The following is a 22,630-nucleotide window of genomic DNA, read 5'->3' as shown; positions in this document are numbered from 1 at the left end:
TTATTTAATTTATACCATTGACTTCTATTTCTATATTAAAATTATAGTAAATATGTTTAAGTATTAGCGCCAAAAAGTTAGCAACCAATAATAGTTATACTTTGTTATATATGACATTTTTTTATCAAAATTTTTATCAAAACCGATTTTGCCAATTTAAAAAAAAGGATTGCAAATATGAGACAAAAGATTTTCTTATATGAGATGAATCTTATCGACTTGCATCTTACTAGGTTCAAATTAGGCTCCAGACTCAAAATCTAGTTGATCAATCAAATGATCCTTATGATACTCAAAAACTTTTGTATTTAACATATTTCTCCAAAATCTACTCTCTTTGAGATATTTTAAAGTCTCAGTGCTTTTAAAGTCTAATGCCAAGGGCAATAACACTTTCAAGTTTCATAATTTGAAAGTTCTCAATGAAAAACTTTATTATAACTTTTCGGAAAGCTCTCGAAGTTTGAATATGCAATAATAAATGGGGATTTTTGAGTGCCTCATATTATGAGTTCCACGTTTTACGGTTTAACAATCACCAAATATTTATAATTAGGCGAATTATCACATCCCGTATTTTTCTATTAACACGACTTTACTTTGTCACCGCATGCAGAATTTCTTATGAAATATTTGTTTATTTTATAATAAACAAGGTTTGTTATAAAGGCTCATCTCAATAAATCTTGACAACATCCAATTTCAAAAATTTTTTCTTTAACGACTGCGCGCATAATCTAACAATGAATTTTTTACTAAATAGATTTCACCCCAAGAGTAATAAATTTAAGATGGTACCAACCACATGCATTTATTAATAACCTCGCTACCTCGTATTAGGAACCTATCCCATAATAGGCGGCTTTACCCTATTTTATCTCATGGATTAGTGCGGAAAATGATTACACAGTCTATTTGCACATAAGCTTACCAAATGTATAATGAATTTTACTAAAATTACCAATAAATTACCATCTTACCGTAATTTTATCGTAAGTAACTGTCATATTGAGCACTTGATAATTTTACATTTCTAGGCTCGGACGTGACTTCGATAACGCTCATGCTGCATCGCTCGGCGATGCAATCTCTTAATTGAACGATTGAAGGATAGCAAACGAGAAAAATACGAGATCAACTACCGCATGGCGTGCATTTCCTTCACGGATTCTCACCGACAAATGTGATTGCGCGTAGAAATGCATGTCTCGTACTCTCGCCCCCGTCTCGGTTTCCTTTTTCCGCAAAATTTCCGCGGAAAACGGAACAGTAAGTACATCACGGAAGAGACTCGGGATAGTGGACTACCGCAATTACAGTAGAAATGCCTTGTGGGGCAAAAAAAGAGAAAGGAAAAAAAGAAAGAAAAAAGGGTGGGGGTGGGGAGAGAGGGGAGAACTTTGCGTCGGGAAAACTCTGTGCCCTGGTTGCGGCGCGACGCGACGACACGAATATGTGAGAAGCGAGCCGCTAATGAGTGCATTTATGCAACTCGGCGTCGTTAAAACCGCAACATTTTTTTCGACACACTGCCGTACGTGCTTTCGCCATTCTTAATTACTCGCTCTTTTTTATCCCGATCAACTGCTTTCCACGACGCTGTAACGTTTTATCGCGCGTGCTTGGCATGCTGTGACTCTAACATTGCGGCATTTTTTTCTCTGCACGATTACGCAGCTCGTTGCACTCGTACACGGTGCTCGTGAACGGACGTGCCGCTTTTTTTTTGGATGAAATGGAAGTGCACGTATATACCAGAAGGGAGAACTTAATCGGCACTTGACTGGAGCGGATCGATTAAACTGGCAATGTGAAAGAGGCGTTGTCGAGTTTGCAATTAAAGCCTTTACATTGAAAGAGCTATAAACGCTGAGAATAAAAAAATCTCAGGAACAAAATGCAAACTAATATTTGTGAATGTTGAAAGACCGAGAGAAAAAAAAATTTTATGACGCGCGCGTTTGTCACAAATATTTTTACGCTCGCATATCTGCCACTCATTTTTAATTTTATCGAGTGCTGTTAATTCTAGCGTATGCAAGCTTACTTTTAAGCGTGTAAATAATCTGGAGGCTACGGCGCATGCAGTTCTTGTTATTTTTCACGAATGGAAACCAATGCAACGAATTACTGAGGATAATGTTGCACAAAGCATTATCCTGCATTACTCGCGCTTCTTATAACCATTATTTTATATTGTATTGAGCCCGAGAGTTTATCTTCTCTCAAACTCACATACTTACACACACACACACACACACACACACACACACACACACACACACACACACACACACACACACACACACGCACGCACGCACGCACGCACGCACACACACACACACACACACACGTACGCACGCACGCATATATATATATGCAAGTTTTGGAAGAAACGCATTACCGTTACAGTTACTTTTTTTTGTAACGGACTGGTAATGGCCTTACGTTTCTGTTCTCGTATCTGTACGGTAATGCAGTTGCATTATTTTCAATACGATTTTAATAGCTACTTTTATCGTTACTTTTTACATTTTGTTCCAGTTTGTGACATAATTTGTGTGTTCAATCTTCGATTAGTAGTCACATTCTGTGATTATTTATATTATTTATGTTTAATATAATATTATTATTTAAGATTATTTTAAGATGTTATAAACCAATCATATTGCCGCATACATTTTTAGAACAATTTTGAATTTGTAATTGTTGTGTGAAAATTTTCAAATTATTTCAATTTATTTCAATTTATTTTTTAATGAAACCCAAACTTTTTGTTTGTAGTTTGAACATTTTTATATCTTTCATTTTATATTATTTGTGGTCTTGAGAATTTTAAATACAAAACAATATAATTTTAATAAAAAAAAAAAATAACAAAGTAAAGTTTTTGTTTAATTTAATCTTGTTTTAGCATTAAAAAAGTTACGGAAAAAATAGCTAATCATTACTTTTCAAGTAACAGTAACAGTGACAAGTTATTTTTTTTAAGAATTACCAACGACATAGTATACTTCTTCGACTCAATAATCCCGTAACGAGTTACTTTTAAAAATAATTCTCTCCAATCCCGTATATTCGACATTACTGTGGAATTTAAATGTTCTTTTGAAATTGCAGATGATAAAGGATTTATTAACTTGAAAAAAGGCCATTGTTATACGACATTGTTATACGAAAATAGACAAGGCGTAATGAGCGTAGGAAGTTTAACACGAGCAATGTAGAATTAATGTTCATTATCAACTGTGAATAAGTGGCGATCGTTTACTTGATTATGTCTCTTGTCGTCGCGATTGATACATTAACTGGAGCTCGACACAGCGCAAAAGTTTTGCGTGGACGCTTTTCCGTTACCAACCCATAAATACCGCAGGTCAAGGACTGTTTTTCGAAAGAATGCATACGTGGGAAAAATCGTTACTACTTTTTGCGAGTCGAAACATAAATTACCCCCTTCTCCCTCTTCCGTCGCTCTAGAGACTGTCCATAAAAGTAAAATGAGAGAGCGTGGAAAGGAGACTAAAAGAAATCTTTGGAATTCATATTAGAGATTTAAGCGAGACGCTCTACTGCAGCGACGATTTAACGGTGTTTATTAGGCCGTTAAATTGTTGAGAAATGAGTAAAGGGGTTCTGAGAAAATACAGAACAGAATTGTTCGTCGAAAGAAAACACTCGGATGAACACTGTTTTTTTTTTTCTTTTTAATCACTGCTTCTCGCACATTTTAATGCAGTCGCCTTTCCCAATGCGACGAGAGTATATTTTCGAGAGAGAAAAGTAAGCGCGAGGAAAAGGGAAAAATCCTCGAAAGTTAATGCTACGAGATTTAATATGGAGCTTTTCTATCGCAGTCGCAGTCTAATATCACGAATACTAATCCGACTTTGTCTGTAACGATTTAACATTCCGTTCAGTGCGTCCCGTGTCGAAAGAAGATAAAAGGTAAAAATGAAAGTGGATCGAGGTTGTTTGAAGAGTAATCGCGTTCAGCGTATCGCCCGATCCCCCCCGATCCCCCCCGCTCCTTTGAAATTTCATTTCGGAGATAGGTATCTCGGGAACGATTGCAATTATAGCTGGGATCCAGAAGGTGTACGCGTTCTCGGTGCTTTGAATGCGATTCCTGAATCTGGCGCGCCCTTAATACTTAGCAAAGATTAATCGTTCACGTTCGTCACGAGGACAAACGAGGGATCGTCACGAAACGGAGTCTCGGGCGTAGAAACGTCGGGCATGGTCTAGAATCGAGAATGGGGATCGATTCGCCTTTGATCACGGTGCTCTAGCTTGTCGCTGAAGCGCGGGTGCGTTATTTGATTGAATTATTAATCAGCCGGTTCTAGACCTTGCACGGGAAGTGCAGTGACACGCTTCAAGGGCAAGAAACTTCCTTCGCCCTACGGGAACGATCGTTTCTGTATATATGACGAATTGAGCAGCGAATACGTATCATTTGTTCTTGCGATACTTCTCCGATTAGTCATCCCGTGGCCTGAAATCGCAATTCGTGCTCGTAAATCTTGCTGCAGGACACATTATTCAATCTGGAAAATCTAGGCCATCAATGGCTTCGCAATTTCAACAAGAGTTTGCAGTTTCGGCGCAAGTTTGCCCCCGAAAATCTTGTGTGGAGTCAAAAGAAAAAAAGAACTTAAAAAGTTTCATTTTATTTCGTTACGTAATAATATCACGGCCGCGTATTCGTCATAATACGCAATTCACTTCAATTTTAATTACTAAAATCAGATATTTATCATTATCATAGAATCATCGTTTTATCGTTAAAATTATTGTTTGAAATCTGCAATTAAAACGAGATAATACACGCGAAAAACATGGCATACTAAATATTCGAAAGCTGCACGATTGAGAAGATACAAATGAAATCGATGAAAGCCACACTCGGCTGCACTTTTGCAATTGCAACACCGTTGTTTCTGTTTGGCTTATAATGCTCCAGTGTTTCGCAAAGTATAGCGTTTCAAGGGCAGCTGCAATCATCCCCAATTATTGATCCTTCGAAAGAGGTTTCCGGGTCTCGCTCGCAAACACTCCGAGCGAAACTTGAGTGGGTGAAATATTCGAGACGGGAAATAACGCCGTATGTTGTACGTGTATACGTTAGTCGCGCGGCCAAAGAGGACGAAATTAAATCGAAGGAATCTTGGATAATGTGTCGCGATTCGAGTATCGAAATATTTATTGCTGACGGAGTGCGTAATCAAATAAAGAAATTAATAGGTTTAACATATCAATATTTTAACGATGTTTATATACGATGTCTATACGTAATTGAAGAGTTTCTAAAAAAAAAGTTCAGAAGTTAAATTTTAAGGAAATAGAAACTTATCTTCAAATCGTTTGTTGTATAAATATGAAAATATAACTTTTTCTCCGGACACGTAAGAAGTACAAGAACAAAGTTGAAGCTTTGATTAATATCTTGAGAACTTATTTAGGGAGGAAAAAGAAATATTTATGGACTTGTTCGGTTCTTACGAGAATTTTACATTTACTATTTATCTTATAATATTTTACATTTACCTTTTAGTTAATAATAATAAAAATGAAAAAGGAAATATTATTGAAAAGTATAATTTAAAGTTATAACTCTTTCACTTTTAATTTACAAAATTTTACAAATTGTTCTTAACGAAACATTTGTATTTCTCGTTGTATAAATATGGTAATTTAATAAATGGTATTTAATTTTATCACATTATATAAAATCTCTGGATGCATAATAAGTATAAGAACAAAAAAGATTTAAAGTTATGATTAAACTTTTTAAAAAATTTTATTTAAAAAAAATTAAAGATTAAACTTGTTAGCGGAAATTTTATATTTATTATCTTCTTACATATTTTTTATTTTTGCGACACTGTTGATAGAGAATGATATGGCGCCATAATCCAGATTATTTGAAAACAAGATTTTAATTTTTTAAAGAAATCCTTTAATTGAATTAAATAAAAATAAATATTATCTTTAGATTAAGCCGCGTACGAAAAGAATCTCACAATGAGTTAAACGTCAATTATTTAAAAAAAATGCAGATTTCTTTTTTTCCTTGAAACTTGATATGTAAATTATTTAATTTCTTCCAACGCAGCTGCATTTTACTTGACGCATATAAATGAATAAAAAAGGTCACGTCAAGATTGCGCACGAAACGAGTAACCAGGTCACTAACAGAGCGAGTTAGCTCTCGATCCGTTCGCAATAAATTATGAAAATTATTCACAATATCCTTTTTTTATGCCAGTACAATTACATTCGATATATCGCGTAACCAGATGACAATATTTTACATACAATAGAAAGCATTCATTTCACGTAGAAACATTTTTACCGCATTGTGCGAATGCTTTGCATACATCCTTTAAAAATATCGTATATCGTGCGACAGATATTGGCATACATATACATACATACGCATAATATTGCATATAACATTGATAACATAAGAAGATGCATTCAGCCGTGATGTGACAAGATGAACTGCGTGTATCTCATAATATTACCTTTCTTCAACCGTTTCTGCGGTATTACCATCGCTCTTTTAAACAGGAAAGTAATACAGCGAAGTGAGATAAAAGTAGCCGCATTTCCGAAAGAACAAAAAAAATGGCGTGCATGTCATAACGCTACCTAAGAAGGTAATGATCTAGATAAAGCTTTACAACGTGCGGCACGCGAGTTCACTTTGCGCGACTCTTGTTTTCCTCCAGAAAAAAAAGGGTTAGTTATGTCTCGTTGCTTGAAAAAAAAGAAAAGAAAAGAAAAAGTTCGAGCAGCTCATTTTTCAAGCTCGCAACAATGCTGCAAGAGCTCGCCGATGTGCATACAAGCGCGAGCTCGAGATTTTATCTAATTGGATAGTGATATCAAGATAACGGAAGCAAGTCCGATGATAAATGGCTTTTTAAATAGTCGCTAAGAACTTCTCGCCGCGCCGCCCGGTCTTCGACAAATTCTGCAGCATTCGGGAGACATTGACGTTTTAGATTGATATCTATCCCGAATACATCCGAATACCGAGATTATTGATACCGCCGAGCGTTCAGCGGCACCCTTTGACGAAAATCAAAGCTAATTGTCATTTTATTAACCAACGTCAACGCGCCGTCGATACGCCTATCGATGTATTAATAATATTCGAGTAAATGATTGTCCCCCCAAAATGCGTCATAGTGTAAAAGTTAAACGTTAATTAATTATAAAATTGATAGTTTGACGTCAACAGAAATTTATTAATAAAAACGGAACATGTACCGGTACGTGACTGAGGCACCAGAAATAGTTCTTACTCCTCATACTTTCACATTTTCTCCGTTATATGCAAATAAGCTTTATCGTTTAAGCTTGCGGCGCGATTAATTATTCCCTTTTCATTTTTTACGATGCGTGTGTGCTTAGCATAGTTTAATATTATTGTACGCGGGAGTTATTCTCTCGGTTTATTCAACGCTACGTGTCCGGCAATTTAATATCGTTCTCTGCTTCTCGATCTACGCGCGTCGCGAGACGACGTATACGTAGATTGATGATAAGTAATGACTTTCGAAGTTCCATTTGGGACTTGGTAAAATCGATCGACCCTAAAGGGGGATGATCAGTGGAACCCCTTTAGTCGCACACTTTATTCCGTAATGCAAAATGCCCGCAGTTAGCGACCTAAATCCGCATTTCCGCGACCGCTACTTAACGTACGTAACGTAACTATGTTACTATGACATACTATGCGCTGGCATACGAACGATAAATGGACACGATGCACGCGCCATCCGATCTAATCGACCGGATGAAAGTAAGTCATCCGCCGCTACGCCCCGCCCGCCGCCGACGAACTTTCGTAAGCACCCATTAGCGATCGTTATTAATTTCCCCCCGGGAGCGAGGCTGCCTACGGAGAGCTCGCCTCTGCAATAGCGAAAAACGAGCTTTACAAACAATGCGGCAACGGAGAGATACGGGAGAGACACTGAGTGGTCTCGAACCCCAGCGAGTTGACTGCCACTTGACATAAGTCGTAACAAGTATATTGGCCTTCTTGGCGTTTTCGATTAAGATGATAGATACATGTATACGCCGAGGGCATCCCGTGCAGGTGCACGGGAATTGCGAAATGCGCACAATTTGCACAGCGGAAGGGGATTCAAATGAACGATTAACAGTTTGGAAACGCTCGTCGTCTCAGCCCTGCTTTTAGAATTGTTGATTCAGTACTGCATATAAATTATGTAGCGAGTAATTAAGACGACGATTATAAATAATCTGAAATTTTCTCCCCCCCTCCCCTCCCATCAGTATTTGATCATACGATAGTAAAAATTTTGACGCTATTATCTTGGTAATGTTGCATCGAATTTTTGGAAATGTTTAAAAAATGTGTATGAAAGCTGTGATTAAAACGTATCATGATGTAACTCTTGTAATTTATGGTTCCTAATTAGAGTTGCCAAATTCAAAAGTGTAAATTGCCAAACGTTGCCATTTTGGTAACGAAATTGAACGGAAATAGAAATCGTAAAACTAGATTAACCCTTTCGTGTCTGGTAGGCATTAATATGTCTTGATCTTTCAAAAATTCATATTTTTCACAAGAATCAAGACAGCGACTTGTTTACAGCGACTTGTTTCTAGGCTCATTTTAGGGATAAAAGATGGGATTCTTAAAAAAAAAAATTAATATTCTTGTGAGTCGCATCTCTTTTTTGATCTGCAAATCTTGTCAAATAAGTACTCGTAAAATGGGACAAGAGTAAAAAATGCTATATATCTCACAAAATTAAATTAGCGAGTTATATTTTATGTAAGAACTATATGAAAAAGCTATTTCATTTAAAAATAGCAGATTCACTCAGGGCCACTTCAACCAAACTCTGATTAATCTAATCGACCGATTAGTGGAATTAAGCAATCGTTGATTATTTCATATAATAGATAAATGCGATTGGTTGAAGTGGCCGTTAATATGCAAAATTTTTTTGTATTCACATGTAAGTTACTATATATAGATTTTTGAGGACGTTGATGACAAATCTGCAGTTCAAATTCCAAAATTAAAAATAGCGGCTCCAATATGACGAACTAAAATGCAAATTTTTTGTCGTATTTGAATAAAACAACTGATGCATCAAATCTGTGATCCCAATAACCGCTGGAATACGAGTTTGAAATATTTTGATCCGTCATATTGGATCCGCTATTTTGATTTTAAAATTTTGATTACAAATTCATAATCATCAACCCTGAAAACTATTACTAAGACGTGAATTACATGCCAATCGTTTAGAAAAAGTGCATTAAAGCACATTAAAAAGTTCAATACAAAATTTAATAAGAAATTACTTATAATATTGTTTTTCAAACAATTTTTAAAACAGAGTTTAGCTGAATGAAACAATAAATTACTTAATTGTTTAATATAAAATACATTTTATTATTAAACACGAATTTAAACTGTTTTTTTTTTACACAACGCCGAGAGAATCGAATGTCTGCTAAATAACATTGCTTCCCGCGGCGTTCCGTCGCTTAGAATGGCGAAACAAAAAGTCCAAACTCTGTTTATAAATTTTCTTTAATAAATGTAAATTTATTTGGACATGTCCCAAGAAGATCAAATAAATCACATCGATATCTGAGTCACTTGTTATTTCTCCCTAAAACTTAAAATCCAAAGGCATGATTTATCAACCGAACAAGACTTTCGAAAACTTTACAATCGAATAATTGGCAATCTTATTATCAATAGAGAGAAAAAGTTTTTCGAAAGTTTCTCTTTAAAAAATTTTTCGAAATATTATAGTTTTTACTGAAACTTGCTTACATTGACACTTATAAAAATATCCATATTTGGAAATTTTGTAGAAACCATAATTAACGATTAAACTACTAAATTAAAACGTTCCCAGCATATTTTACACGATATTTACGAACGGCTGAGCGAACGCATTAGTTTCGTCGGAATGGAAACGCATGTGAAACGTATCGGAGCCGTGCAAGGAGCGATGCAAGGCCGTGCATCGATACTCCTCCAAATCCGACTGAGTTGCAGCTTAATTTTCCGAAACGCGCGCTTGCGCCTCGGCGAAGATGGGTGGAAAGACAAGAAAGGCGCCGCAACGAGAATTGCAACGTACACACATGGGCAAACAGCCCTGACGACCGTAGCTTGCACACGCGAGCCTCGTGAAACAGCGTAGCGCTATTCGCATTGACAACTTTCCTCGATACACGCGGGAAGTACTCACGATTCGGCTGCCTGCGGCGAACACACGCGGCTGTCCCATCAAGCGACACGCTCCCGCATTTGTTTTGATACACTTTTGATACACAGCCGCGCGATCGATCCGTTCGTGGCGTCCGTCGCATGCGCAACGAACGATCGCGCTCAACGTGTGCCCGGTCCGATCGATGTGCCGACCATTTTCCACGTTTTCGCACGAATCTCTCGTAACAACGCGGTTATTACGAGTTGCTACCGGAGCGAGGGGCCGGAGGAGGATTTCGTAGCGATGTTCTGCGTTGTAACACTTGTTGTTGGGGTATTTGATTACTGAAAAAAATGTGTGTAGCGTGCGGCAATTGCTGCATTACTTCGTAATACGTTGACGGTGTACAATTGGGAAGATAAACTGATCCTTTTTTTTAGACGAAAAAAATTGTTCAAAATGCAAAATGGAATTCGTTCGTACACGGTGTTGAGTGTTCGAAGAGTATTTCGAGAGTGTTTCGAGGAAAACGCGACTTTGGAGATTGAAAAGTTGAAAATAAACTCAAGTATGAGAAAGTTTAAATATAAACTTTATCTTGGCTCGGGACTTTGCTTATTAACAAGATACAGTATATCGCTTTGAAGGCCAATTAAGATGATCCTAATAAAATCTGTAATAAGAACTCGGCGCACAAATTATTCCACTGGGTGTGACGTATTCGTATTCTGCACGCAATTTATTTATTTTTATTTCTGAGGACCTCTCGCAAAAATACCGCTTTTACAAAAAAAAAAGAGAGAAAAATGCCTCGTCCCACAGTGGCTGCATTAGTGTATTCGCTCACTATTTCATTCATAAGGAATGCTATTATTAGTCCTATATAATTCGATTCATCGTGACATTACATAGTTATTTTCCTTCATATTTACATTGTGTATTATAGCATAGACATGAATTTAGAATAGTCATGTAAGCGCCTAGAATGGATTTATGATTCAGAAAATGCCTTTTTCCAGTAGACATTTTTATTTCGATAACAAATTAGTATTTCATTCACAGTGCCAAGAATTTTTAATATGCGTAGAAAGAAGGAATTGCAAAGCATGAATTTATATTCCCCTGATACGTTGAAAACATTTGAAATTGGAAGCTGTCCGTGGATAACCCGACGAATGATTGTATAAAGCGTAAGTATCGAGCGCCGTAGAACGTCTCAGTAGAACGTGAAAGTGTAGAAATTCCGTAGCATTACCGTAAGCTTGAAAAATCTCGAATCGCGTGATACCTCCGCGATGCAACCCCTGTGCACACATAGGTCGTAGACTCTCAAGATTACGTTAGACAGTAAGATCTATAATTATCTCATCGGCATTCTCGCCCACGCGAAGCATTCAGTCCTTTCGTTCTTTTTATCAATTGAAAAAGATTATTTTTAGATCTAAACATTCGTCGTACCGCGATTCGGTCCTGATTTAAACGAACGAATTCTTCCGAGCTATTGACGAAAAAGTCAACGTACTCTCTGACTCTGTCTCGCGGAGAGTCGCCGTTCTATTCGTAGAATCTATTCTCACGGGCAATATATAAATTTCCGCCCACAAGATATGAACGGGCACGTAAAATAACTCTTGCAAAAATATTGAATCGATTTCAATACAGCGAGTCAACGCGACGATTGTAAATAAATTAAATAACTCAATTTATACCAGGAGAGAGGAGAAGGTGGTATTTAATGGCCACTCATATTATCTTCGTTATTAAGTAACTTATACTAGTAATTATTTCTGGAATTTGTTTAGCAACCTGCCGCTGTGTAATGGCGCTAATTTTCCAATACGCAATAAACATTTGTTATAAGGCATTTTTTACTTGCGCGAATTTCGAAACTTTTTTCAAGATACATCTTAACATTCAATTACACACTTCCTTATTCTTATTAAATTTGAGCGCGTTATATATTATACAACAGGCTTAATACGACCTCCTTGTCAAAATTTTCTCATCAAAGTAGTTATTCGATAAGTTGATTGTGGTTTTATTACTAATTTACATACAGTTTACATTATATGTATTAAAGATTCAATTTTGCGGTCTGTATGCGGAAGGCTTATGTGCACGTTCATATATTTGCATACACTCTGCAACATTTTCTCTTTATTTTAAATAAATATATGATTTTATGACAAAATACTATGTTTTTTAAATTAATTTTCTAAATTTATTCTTGTGATGGGACGTATTATCTCTGTTCCAGTCCGATCCATTGTGCAGAGTCGCTAGATTTTTATAAATAATATTCAATATAATAAATGTATAATAACTTTGAGTCTAAATTCTATTGAAAAGATTAGTGAGCATAATCATTAAATTTCCAATTAAAAATATTGATTATTAACAAAATAATTATTGTATCAAATGTAAATGAGTGACCACCTTCTTCTCTGCATTGAGATTTAGATATCATATCATTTTGATACCTCAATTATGATGCACTTTGGGAATACTTAAAAAGTATGGAAGTTACGTGCAATTGAATTCAATGCTGCAAAGACATAGTAAGCGGAAAAGAAAGCAAAAAAAGAAAAAAACTTTGTGCTTCACTCCGACGATAACCGCATACCCACATATATACATAAATTTTGTCCTTTGACCGTCCAACTTGATTACTTCCGATGAAATCCCTCGTACCTAACGGCTAATGGAGATTTTGTCTCTTGATCAGGCACGCAACAAACCGGCGGATGGCGTGGGTCATGTAAACCAAAAAGGTGCTTCCGGTCAGAAAGCGCCGGCGGCTGGTCAGAAGGTTGCGCCGGGTGCTAAGGGCGCGGCGAAGGGATCGGCCCAGAAGCCGTCAGCTCAGAAAGGCCAAGTGAAAGTGACACCCAAGGCAGCCTCCGTAAAGACCGGTAAAAACAAGAAGAAGGGACAACGACAACAATATGATCTCATCGTTACCATTAATCTGGTGAGTAATGTACCGCGAATGCCATCTCACGCATTTAGGGACGGAACGTTTCGTCCTGAAATTATTATTTCACTTGGACACGAATTTATTTTAATACTTTTAATCCTCTTCTTATTTATAAAGAGATTTTAAAGGAATTAATTTGTTTCTCCTTGAAATATTAGAGAACACAGAAAAAGCGACATGTATTGTTTTTCTTATATTGCCAATTTAAAATGTAAGGGATGAAGGAACCTCTCAAAGATAATACTTATGTCCGATTTTAAGCATTAAATTATTGATAAAACAGTAAAATATATAAAAAAAAATGTTTTAAACAAAATTTTTTGCGTATGTTATAATTATATTGTATATTTAAATTTTTCATATGTGAGGTATTCTGTTGAATTACCATTGCCTCTTAAATTTCAAATAGTACCGATATGAAAAAATATGTATCTATCTTGGATTTTTGTTTAACAATACTTATATTTCAAGAAAAATCTGTTTTGGACAGTTGTGACCAGTCTTGTGTTAACGTATGCCACAAACATTTTCATAATTATACAAGATTATTTCGCAAAATCTCGATTTCCGATCTTAATTTTAATGATGAATTTATTGATCGCTTTGAATTCTATCTTAAGTAAAATATTGATAAAAATGATAAAATTAAATTATAAATATTAATAAATAATGATTAAATTTTTTACAAACTATTTACAGTTTTTTTTATCGTGCTGGTAGCATCATTATTGAATAACGATCAATTTAATTTGTATTATTATCTCTAGCTTCAGTTTACAATTGCACGTAGTTTATAAAAATTGACAATGTATCTAAAATTTACATATAAAATAATATTAGATATCAAGATCCAGCTTCGACCGTTAATTGACGCTACCTATTTGTGTGAATACACTTAAACGATCTAGTTTAAATCATTATAAAGTATTAATCCTTTTTGGAATTATAAGAGATTAAAAATAGTTTTTTTTTAACTTTTATTAAGAATTTAACATTTATTTTCAAAATAGTGAAAAAATTATGAAAAAATTACAGCTTGTTCTATATTGCATTTGAAATACAAAAAATTTGGCGGCAATTTTCTGTCTGCATCATTTATTATTTTAATAACAAGTAAATATGTTCTCCAAGAGAAATGCGATTAAAAATAATGACAAAAATCTGATTTTTTTTTATATAAGTACTTCAAGTAATTAAGATGGTTTATGTAAAATTTGATTGCGATGCAGAGATTAGTCGTTCTGTAAATAAACAAAACTTATTTATTTATTTACAGAACAGTTAAGCTCAGAATCGCGATGACACTTTGCAAATCATCTCGAATACTTAAAGTATTTATACAAAAGATTAAAATTTTTCGCATTATTTTTTAAAATAATTTAATTTTTAATCAGAAATAAAGTAAATAACTATAAAAATGTGTTGTTAAATAAATATATAATGTTATTCACACAATTTTCATATATATAGTTTACTTAAATAATTCAAAGTGTAAATACACACATTTCCAATTTCAATTTATTTTGCAAATACTTGTGATATATTTTTTAATAAAAATCTCGCTCTTTCTCAAATACCTTTAATTATACCTTCAAAATTTTCATTAATTATTAATGTTATCCAACTTTAATCATTTCACGCTTAAAGCCATAGCACATAAATAACTTAAGCAGGAAATCAACAGTTTAGATTAGTTATCATTTATGTTCTTTAACTGTGATTGGCTGATTTGATTACTGCTTCATAAGTTTCATTGTTTCACTGCGTGCCATAGCTTTTAACAAATGACATTTCCTAACCCGTAACCACTCTGGCTAAAAGTATCAAAACGAAGCCTAACTTTGTGATTTTTTTGTGGAAAAAAATGGAAAGGGATAGAGCAATCGGATTTATTTCATTATAAAAATTGTACTTCTCTCTCTTCGCCATTTAAATTTTAGAAAAGTAATTTAAGAAGTAATTATAATTTTAGATTGCAATTCCGCCATGGGAAATTGCGTGGGGTACGTTTGCGCCCCATCAGAGTGAATAAAGGTTAAAAATCACTTGAAATTTCGTATAAATTGAACGGAAATTGAGTTTAATATCTTTCTAAACGTCTTGCGAACGTTAAAATTAACTGAGAAACATCATGCCGTGTGCGAGCAGCTAATTTCGATCAATTATTCAGTCTGCCGTAAAATCATTAACACGATCTTCCCAGACGATTTGCGTGAGTAGGCCATCTAATTATTTCTGTTCGTAGAAGCGAGAGCGCAATTACCGGCGACTCGTGACGGATCGAATCGCGTCACGAGTCGCCTTTGTCAATTGTAGCGTGCGCTTCGCGTAATGCGTGCACATCGGCAATAAATACGACACGATCTGACCCAGTTGAATGCGCGATGAGCGATCGATAAGTTTATGTTCGGTTAATGTAACGCCGCGTACGCGTTGTCAAGACACGTCGAAGGAAAATAACTGTCGTACTGTCATTTAATGGCATTTGGATTGGCATAATTAGTGACAGCTTCTCGATCGCGTTGCTCTATTTTCGGATTACACTTGCAGATGAGACTGTGACAACTTCAAACAGATCTGATATTTGATCTCTATGCAAATTGCGCGTGCTGTGTGCTTTTAACAAATAATTATTCTGCATTCATTACCAGCAACTCGTGTTATTATTATTATGACCATCGCATTTTATACGCCTATCTTGTTTTATTTGTTTTGCATGTAATTTGCTTGTCACGTAGGGGACAATTATTGAATGCGTCCGGTTGCTTAAATCGTACCTCATCAATGTTTCATACGTTTACTTAATATAAGAAAAATTTAGAAAAATATAAAATATAAAATAAATAAGAAATAAGCGATGGAGATAAACGTTTAATAGGTTACAGGCTTTTATTTTGTACGTGATAATAACACCTTAAAAAATTAGACAATCTATATCCTGAACTGATGTTAATTTTTGATAAAATTATGTAGCTGATACTACTGATGTAATCGTGCAGTATATTATATACTAAATTTTTATAGTTTTGTAAAAGATTGTTGTAGAATATTTTACATTTACGTATATGTATAAATATTTCCAATTATTATAAAGATTAATGTACCATTATAAATTTTATTACAATAAATATGTAATATTAATATTACATTGAAGAAATAATAATAAAACTAATAATTGATATGAATAAAAATATGTATTGCATAAATAAATTCAAATGTCTCAATAATATTATTTGTTAATTATTAAATGTTTGATCTCTTTTCAATTTATTAATTATTAATAAAATAGCTATTAACTAATGTTTCCTTATAATTTAATTTAATTTAATTTGAGTTACACAATGGTACGATTTAGGCAATTGGTCGTCTAAATTATATAATTATCTTTTGCAACATAATGCAAAAAGATTTATAATAAATTTATTTGTTGTTGGTGAAAGATTAAACATTGTAATAATAGATACCTGAAACATTAGTTACAATTTCTAACGTTCATTTGCATACCAAATCATATTTAAATGGAAATATAATAAAAATAACTTAAATAATACGCATTCTATAACTTTTTTCTACATAGTTAAATAAAGAAATATCCGTTTATTGAGAAAAATTTTATTTTTTTTAATAAAAATTTTTAATAAAAAAATAAATTGTACAAGAGAATTTTGATTTATATATGAGAATTATTCTCGTTTTTTAATTGATTTTTTTTTATTATTCTAGTTTACAGCAAAAAAATTTTATAAAACAGACAAGGTATTTTTTTTTTAGATTTTTGGGTGGTGAAAATAATCCTGCAAATCAAATTTTACCAGCACGTCAGGTTTCTAAAATAATTGAAATTTAATATCGTGAAAAAGTGGCTTTTTGCGATATTTGAGATTTTTTTTGTAAAAAACGTTTAACGTTATCTAGGAATTCTGATCACATGTCATGAATATATATTGTTCATCCCCTATAAAATGTAAATGTTTTCTTTCGATATCTTATTTTCTAGCTATGCTATGAAAGATTAAAGCTTATAGGAACTATTTCCGAGATAGCTACGATCGACGACTTAGCCGTCGAGAGATAGTGGAAGGAAAATGATTTTATCATTATTTGTCCTCTTAGAGGAGAAATACAACTGTTACCTGAAACATTTTTTTCGAAAATATATTTATTTAATAAAATCTATCAAAATAACTTACACTATGTATGTGCTATCAATAATCTTAAACTATGAAAATTATAAGTACATATATATGACTTTATTATCATATAATAGATGGAATATTTGCTATCTGAGCAAACTCTATACTTGAATCCTTCATTATAAGGCTAAAAAGTAAGATATCGAAATAAAAATTAACGCATTTTATTGGGGATAAACAATATATTGATGACTTCTGATCAGAATTTCAAAATAACATTGCTCTTTTTTATAAAAAAAGTTAAAATGTTAAAATAGGCATTTTTTACATATTAAACCTCAATTATTAAACCTCAGAAATCTGGAATGCTGGAAATTTATTCGCGGCATCGTTTCTAAAAATCTTTAAGAAACACGTCTTGATTCAAAATAATTAAAAAAAGTATTTTTTTTGTAATTAGTATTATTCGTTGGAAACATACAAAGTGATTTCGAATGGCTAAATTAGTTTATCGTAGCAGGACAATTAAATTTATAACCTCAAATAGTATTGTATGTGATTATATATTTTCTTTTATTGACATAGTGTACTATTTTATTAATATTTTTGCTATTATAATCCTATTTATACTAAATCGGTTTATTATGTCTGAATACTTGCATAAGTTTATGGCAAAAGGCATTTTGTATTTCTGTTTAATCGGTCTTCGTTAAAATTATTGCGTTGAATTTTTAATATACCCAAGTGTCAATTTAATGTGATGCGATTTAATATGAAAATAATGTTATTTTAAAATGTGAATTCTAAGATAGAAAAATGAATGAAGTGTCGACACACTACGTGTCAACATAATTTTACCGAAGAAAGAATTCTCCCATAATTTGTGTTAATCTTTTATGTCGATCTTTTGCATTTATCTTTTGCACAATTACATTTGTGTTATTTTCAAACATATTCATCTTGCGTTGAATTGAAATTCAAAAATTTGGGCGGACCGTGTTACATGTGTCAAATTTAACACAGATTTTTTTTTACCGTGTAAAAACAAATGCGGGATTCCAAGAACAGGAGTACACGCGGGTCCTTCAAAAGGCGAGAGAAAAGTATTGACGCTTGAGATCATCGAAAGTATTTTAATTAAAGACAAAATGGCGCGAGCGATTGCCGGAAGTTCATTTTTACACTCATTGTCGCGCACAATGACACAAGCAAAATATCTGTCCACGCTGTAACGGTAGAAAAAGGGAAGGGAGGTAGTCATCTAAGCGTCTAATCGTAGAGGGGACCTGGTAGTTAAAAACAGACTAAGGTTGCCAAAGTCTCAAACACACGCGCCTTTGTCATCGCGCGGACATCTGCGTTCATCTCGCAGCTTCGCGATACGTTGGCGAGTGTTCCGGAAGCCGTGGCGGCAAGCGCGTGTCTTCTCCTTCGTCTTCGCGAGGTGTACGCGAAGTTAACGTGCGTGTGCAAAGCTGAAGAGAGGAGCAAAGTGACGATAAAGAGAAGACGGAACCGGCCGGCGCATTTCCTCGACTTTATCGGATCGAATAATCGTGGAGACGCGCGAAGTTTATACACTCCGAGCGCTCGTACATATTTCTCTCTATGCCACACGTCGGCTATTTTTACTCATCCGTGAGCTATCACATCCTCGAATAGTGTCGCCCGTGTGATTGCCGTGGAATATATCCGACGTGATCGTCGGATCGCTCTCGACGTTTCATTTTACCGGAAAAAACGACGGCGAAATCTGTCGGTCTTGAAGCCGCTTCTCATCTCGGTTCCAAACATCGCCTTCTCGACTTTACCCGTCCGAATAAACGAAATCATGATCGACGGCGGCGATGGCGAGAGGTCTGAGCGGTCTTCCGGATATATCGTATCTCTCCATCTCTATCCTGACTTTCCCGGTTCTTGCCAGCAACGGCCTTGAGAGAGAGCTCGTAGTCGATAAATATTAGTTTGGTTCCGAGCGGCTTTCAGCGGATCCATCGCGGCATGAATATATGCGTCGATCTCGGGAGAGAGCGATAAAAGTGCAGTTTGCCGTTTTCTTCCTTCCCCCCCTCCCTCCCCCCTTTCTATCCATCTATCTATCCATCTTGCTTTCTTTCTTTTTTCTTACGCATCGACAGAAACGTCGTACGTGACGCGTTTGCAATGGAAGCGAGATTCCGTCGGTCTCGATTCCGGCGACTCGACGGTAATCGCGACGAGACCCAGATGTAATTACGCAGAGTCCACGTAGCTACAGAATTTACTCATTGTCAGTCTCGTCAACGGACACTTCCGGCACGCGTTTCTCAGCGCGTGACCCTCGATCATGGCGGAGACAGAAAAGAAATACACGCACGCGTATGGACAGCTGCGTAGACTGACCAGCACGATAGACGGTCAAATTAGGCAGTTGTGCGTAAGTAGAAATCCGTACGTATATCTCTTCGAACGGCAAGAGTCTCTCTAAACGTGTGCGAAAATTAAAAAAGAAATTCCGATCCCGTAGAAATCGTGAGAGCATCGCTGAAATAAAGCTTCGCGCTCGGGCAAGCCGGTTGTGCCGTTTTGTCACGGTATACTCGCTATTATACGTTGCGACATGTTATTATTAATAATTCATTACACGACCTCCCTTCGCGTCGGAGTTTCTAGCGTCGGGCATCTCGCCAAAATTTCTTCAATATCTTCTCTGTATCATACGAGAGCAGATCATAGTAGATCTGGTAATTAGAGCAAGGTCATTCGCCTCATAATTAAGAGGCGGTGGCTGCGCTCAGCGGAAAAGTGGTTTTGCAACGGGAGCGTCCCGTTTGGACCACGTCGCAATTGACCACCAGCCGTTCGTAGCGCGATATATACTCGTATTTCTCTTGGGATGGACTAGTCGGCAAATTTTATATTAAATTAGCCAGTGATGTGGACAATTGGGTGTCACTCCATCCGCAACTGTTGTAAGCTTCTTTAATGCGATGGGTTGATACATTCAGATCCGACAGCAGAAACCGAGGGCAGAAAGCAATCGCATTGAAGAATCTTGCAACAGTTGCAAAGCTGCTTTTCCATCTGAGCGCAACCAATATCTTTAGATGCCGCTTAGTGCATGCATTCACGTATAATTTAGAAACATAATTCGTAAGATGCAAGACGAAATTGTTTTATGCACACGAAATGATAGGGCGTTTGTCCTTTTCTCTGTTTCAGTCCGAGTATGGACTCACAGAAGATCAGGTAGCAGGTGAGTTGACGATAATTCAATAATTATAAGATGAATTATAAAATGATTAATGATCATAATTAGTATTTTTATAATCTAACTAAAAACTTGTGATATTTTTGAAATTTACTTTTGATACTTTATATTGCACACTATACAAAATACTTTTTGTATGACTAACAATTTTTCAAAGTAATTAATGTCTTTTTTATTTGCACAAATGATTGTTATTTTATTTATTTTGTTCGCGTAAAAATAATATTTTAAATTCGCCATCAGTTACACGAGAGATATGAAATTGATTGCTATGTGATACAATTGTGCCTGCCAGTTGGCAGCAGTTTTTCCTGTTTACCTAATATCTCGAGGCTGAGTCATTTAAATTAAGAGTGTTAGAAATAATTTAAAAGGCACGACATAATAAATTCAAAAGATACCGACGATGAAAGTTGCTTTATTAGATGATCTAAACGAGTAAACTCGCCGAGGATGAATAATGCGTAGTTCGCTACACGCGGATCGCTCGTTACTTCTAATGACATCATCGTTTCACACGCGATGATATTGATTATACTTCACCCACGATCTACATTTGCATTCTTTTAGGTATAATTTTGCTTTTTATAATAATACTGGAGAGAAGTGAGATAGAAGAATCAAGAAAACCTTCACGGATCAATTTACATTCTCATAATTATACATACAGGGTGAATCACGAAATAGTTGAGTCAGCTTTTTACCCTATGAAACAATTGACTGCACGTTAAATGATTTACGAGAAAACCGTCTGAAATCGATCCGATTCTCTTTGATTGTACGTTGTTAACTCTTAAACATAGAACATCGGGCGCCATCGTAAATACAACATATGAGTCTGAGAGACCCATGCAACTTTGAGAAGTTATAACTTTGGTTCTAATAAATTTTTTTTTTTTTTTTTTTAATGAAACAGATATGTTTCATAAATATGATTAAAGCATTGCCGCAAAATGATTTATTGTAAAATTATTAAAGAAAACTCTATCATTGCAAAAAATTATATAAAATTGAAAAATTGTGAAAAATTTATTTTTTTTATTAATTAAATCATATTTTTCCAGTAAAAAATTTTTAAGGGTTTTATAATATCATATTTTAAAGCTAAAGAGTGATACTTTTAAGAAAAAATTATAGCATTAGCATTTCTTTTAAATTAATTACGTAACAAAAAGAATAGGATGACAAAGAATTTTACTTTCGTGCTATTTGAATTTTAGTTCAAGCTAAAACTGGTCAATGTGGCGATAGTGGAGATCTCTAACTCTCCCCCCCTCCCTCCCTCCTAGTCCGACCTTCTTTCTCGTCCCTTTTCATAAGCGAAATTTCGTATGAGTCTTTCAAACCCATATACTGTGCTAAAGATCAACACCAAAATTTATTAGAAATACATATTTTTTTATATGTATCCAATTTGAGATTGAAAACAACTCTTCAAAGATAATTGGTACTTGTTTTTGAGCAATTATATCAAGAAATTTTAGTATATAGAAAAATATCTGAGATAAAACTTTTATAGTTTTGTATGTATTTTATAACTTTGTGTATTTAGATTAAAAAAAATATTTTTCAAAATACGACCCCACTCTACGTGATAAGCGTTGCATACAGAAACAATAGATGATGGACATTTTCAGTTTTCTTTTTTTTTTCAAAGATGCAATTTTGTAAAATAATTTTATAATATGTGGCGAAATAAATGGCATAAAATTTTCTTTAATTTTTGTTTTTAATAAAAATGCAAGTTTTATAAAAATAATAAGAGAAACGGGATATTTTGAAAAATATTAAGTTTTTGAAAAATCTAAATACTTACACTGTTATAAAGTACACAGAAAAAAGTAAAAATTAAGACATTTTTTCGTATTATTGTTTCATTGAAAATTGTTTGAAACCATGTATACTCTTTAGTAACTTACTGACCAAGTCTCACTCCTTAAATTGGATACACATAAAAAATATGTCACTTGGATTTTTGTGTTTAACAATATATTTCAAGAAAAATTGAATCGGTTTATTCGGTTTCGAGTAGTTGTGACAGATT

At 34.6% G+C, this 22,630-nt stretch overlaps 1 protein-coding gene across 6 annotated transcripts in view; it reads left to right on the top strand.

Moving 5' to 3' along the window:
- LOC105204516 (neo-calmodulin) overlaps positions 1-22,630 on the top strand; it is an 85,152-nt gene that overhangs the window by 51,327 nt on the left and 11,195 nt on the right. For 5 of the 6 annotated variants that reach the window (XR_005575806.1, XM_026138274.2, XM_026138275.2 and 2 more), the window contains 2 exons: positions 12,952-13,197; positions 20,538-20,571. Coding sequence is in view for 5 of the 6 variants with exons in the window: in XM_026138274.2 (XP_025994059.1) it covers positions 12,952-13,197; positions 20,538-20,571 (280 nt within the window). In the remaining variant the exon portion in view is untranslated. Of the gene's footprint in view, positions 1-12,951; positions 13,198-18,005; positions 19,753-20,537; positions 20,572-22,630 lie in introns of those variants that run through there. The other variant, XM_026138276.2, reaches the window with a different exon arrangement.

This window comes from Solenopsis invicta, chromosome 11, assembly GCF_016802725.1.
Source record: "Solenopsis invicta isolate M01_SB chromosome 11, UNIL_Sinv_3.0, whole genome shotgun sequence".
NCBI classification, from domain to species: Eukaryota; Metazoa; Arthropoda; class Insecta; order Hymenoptera; family Formicidae; genus Solenopsis; species Solenopsis invicta.
This window is presented reverse-complemented; position numbering and strand designations above follow the sequence as displayed.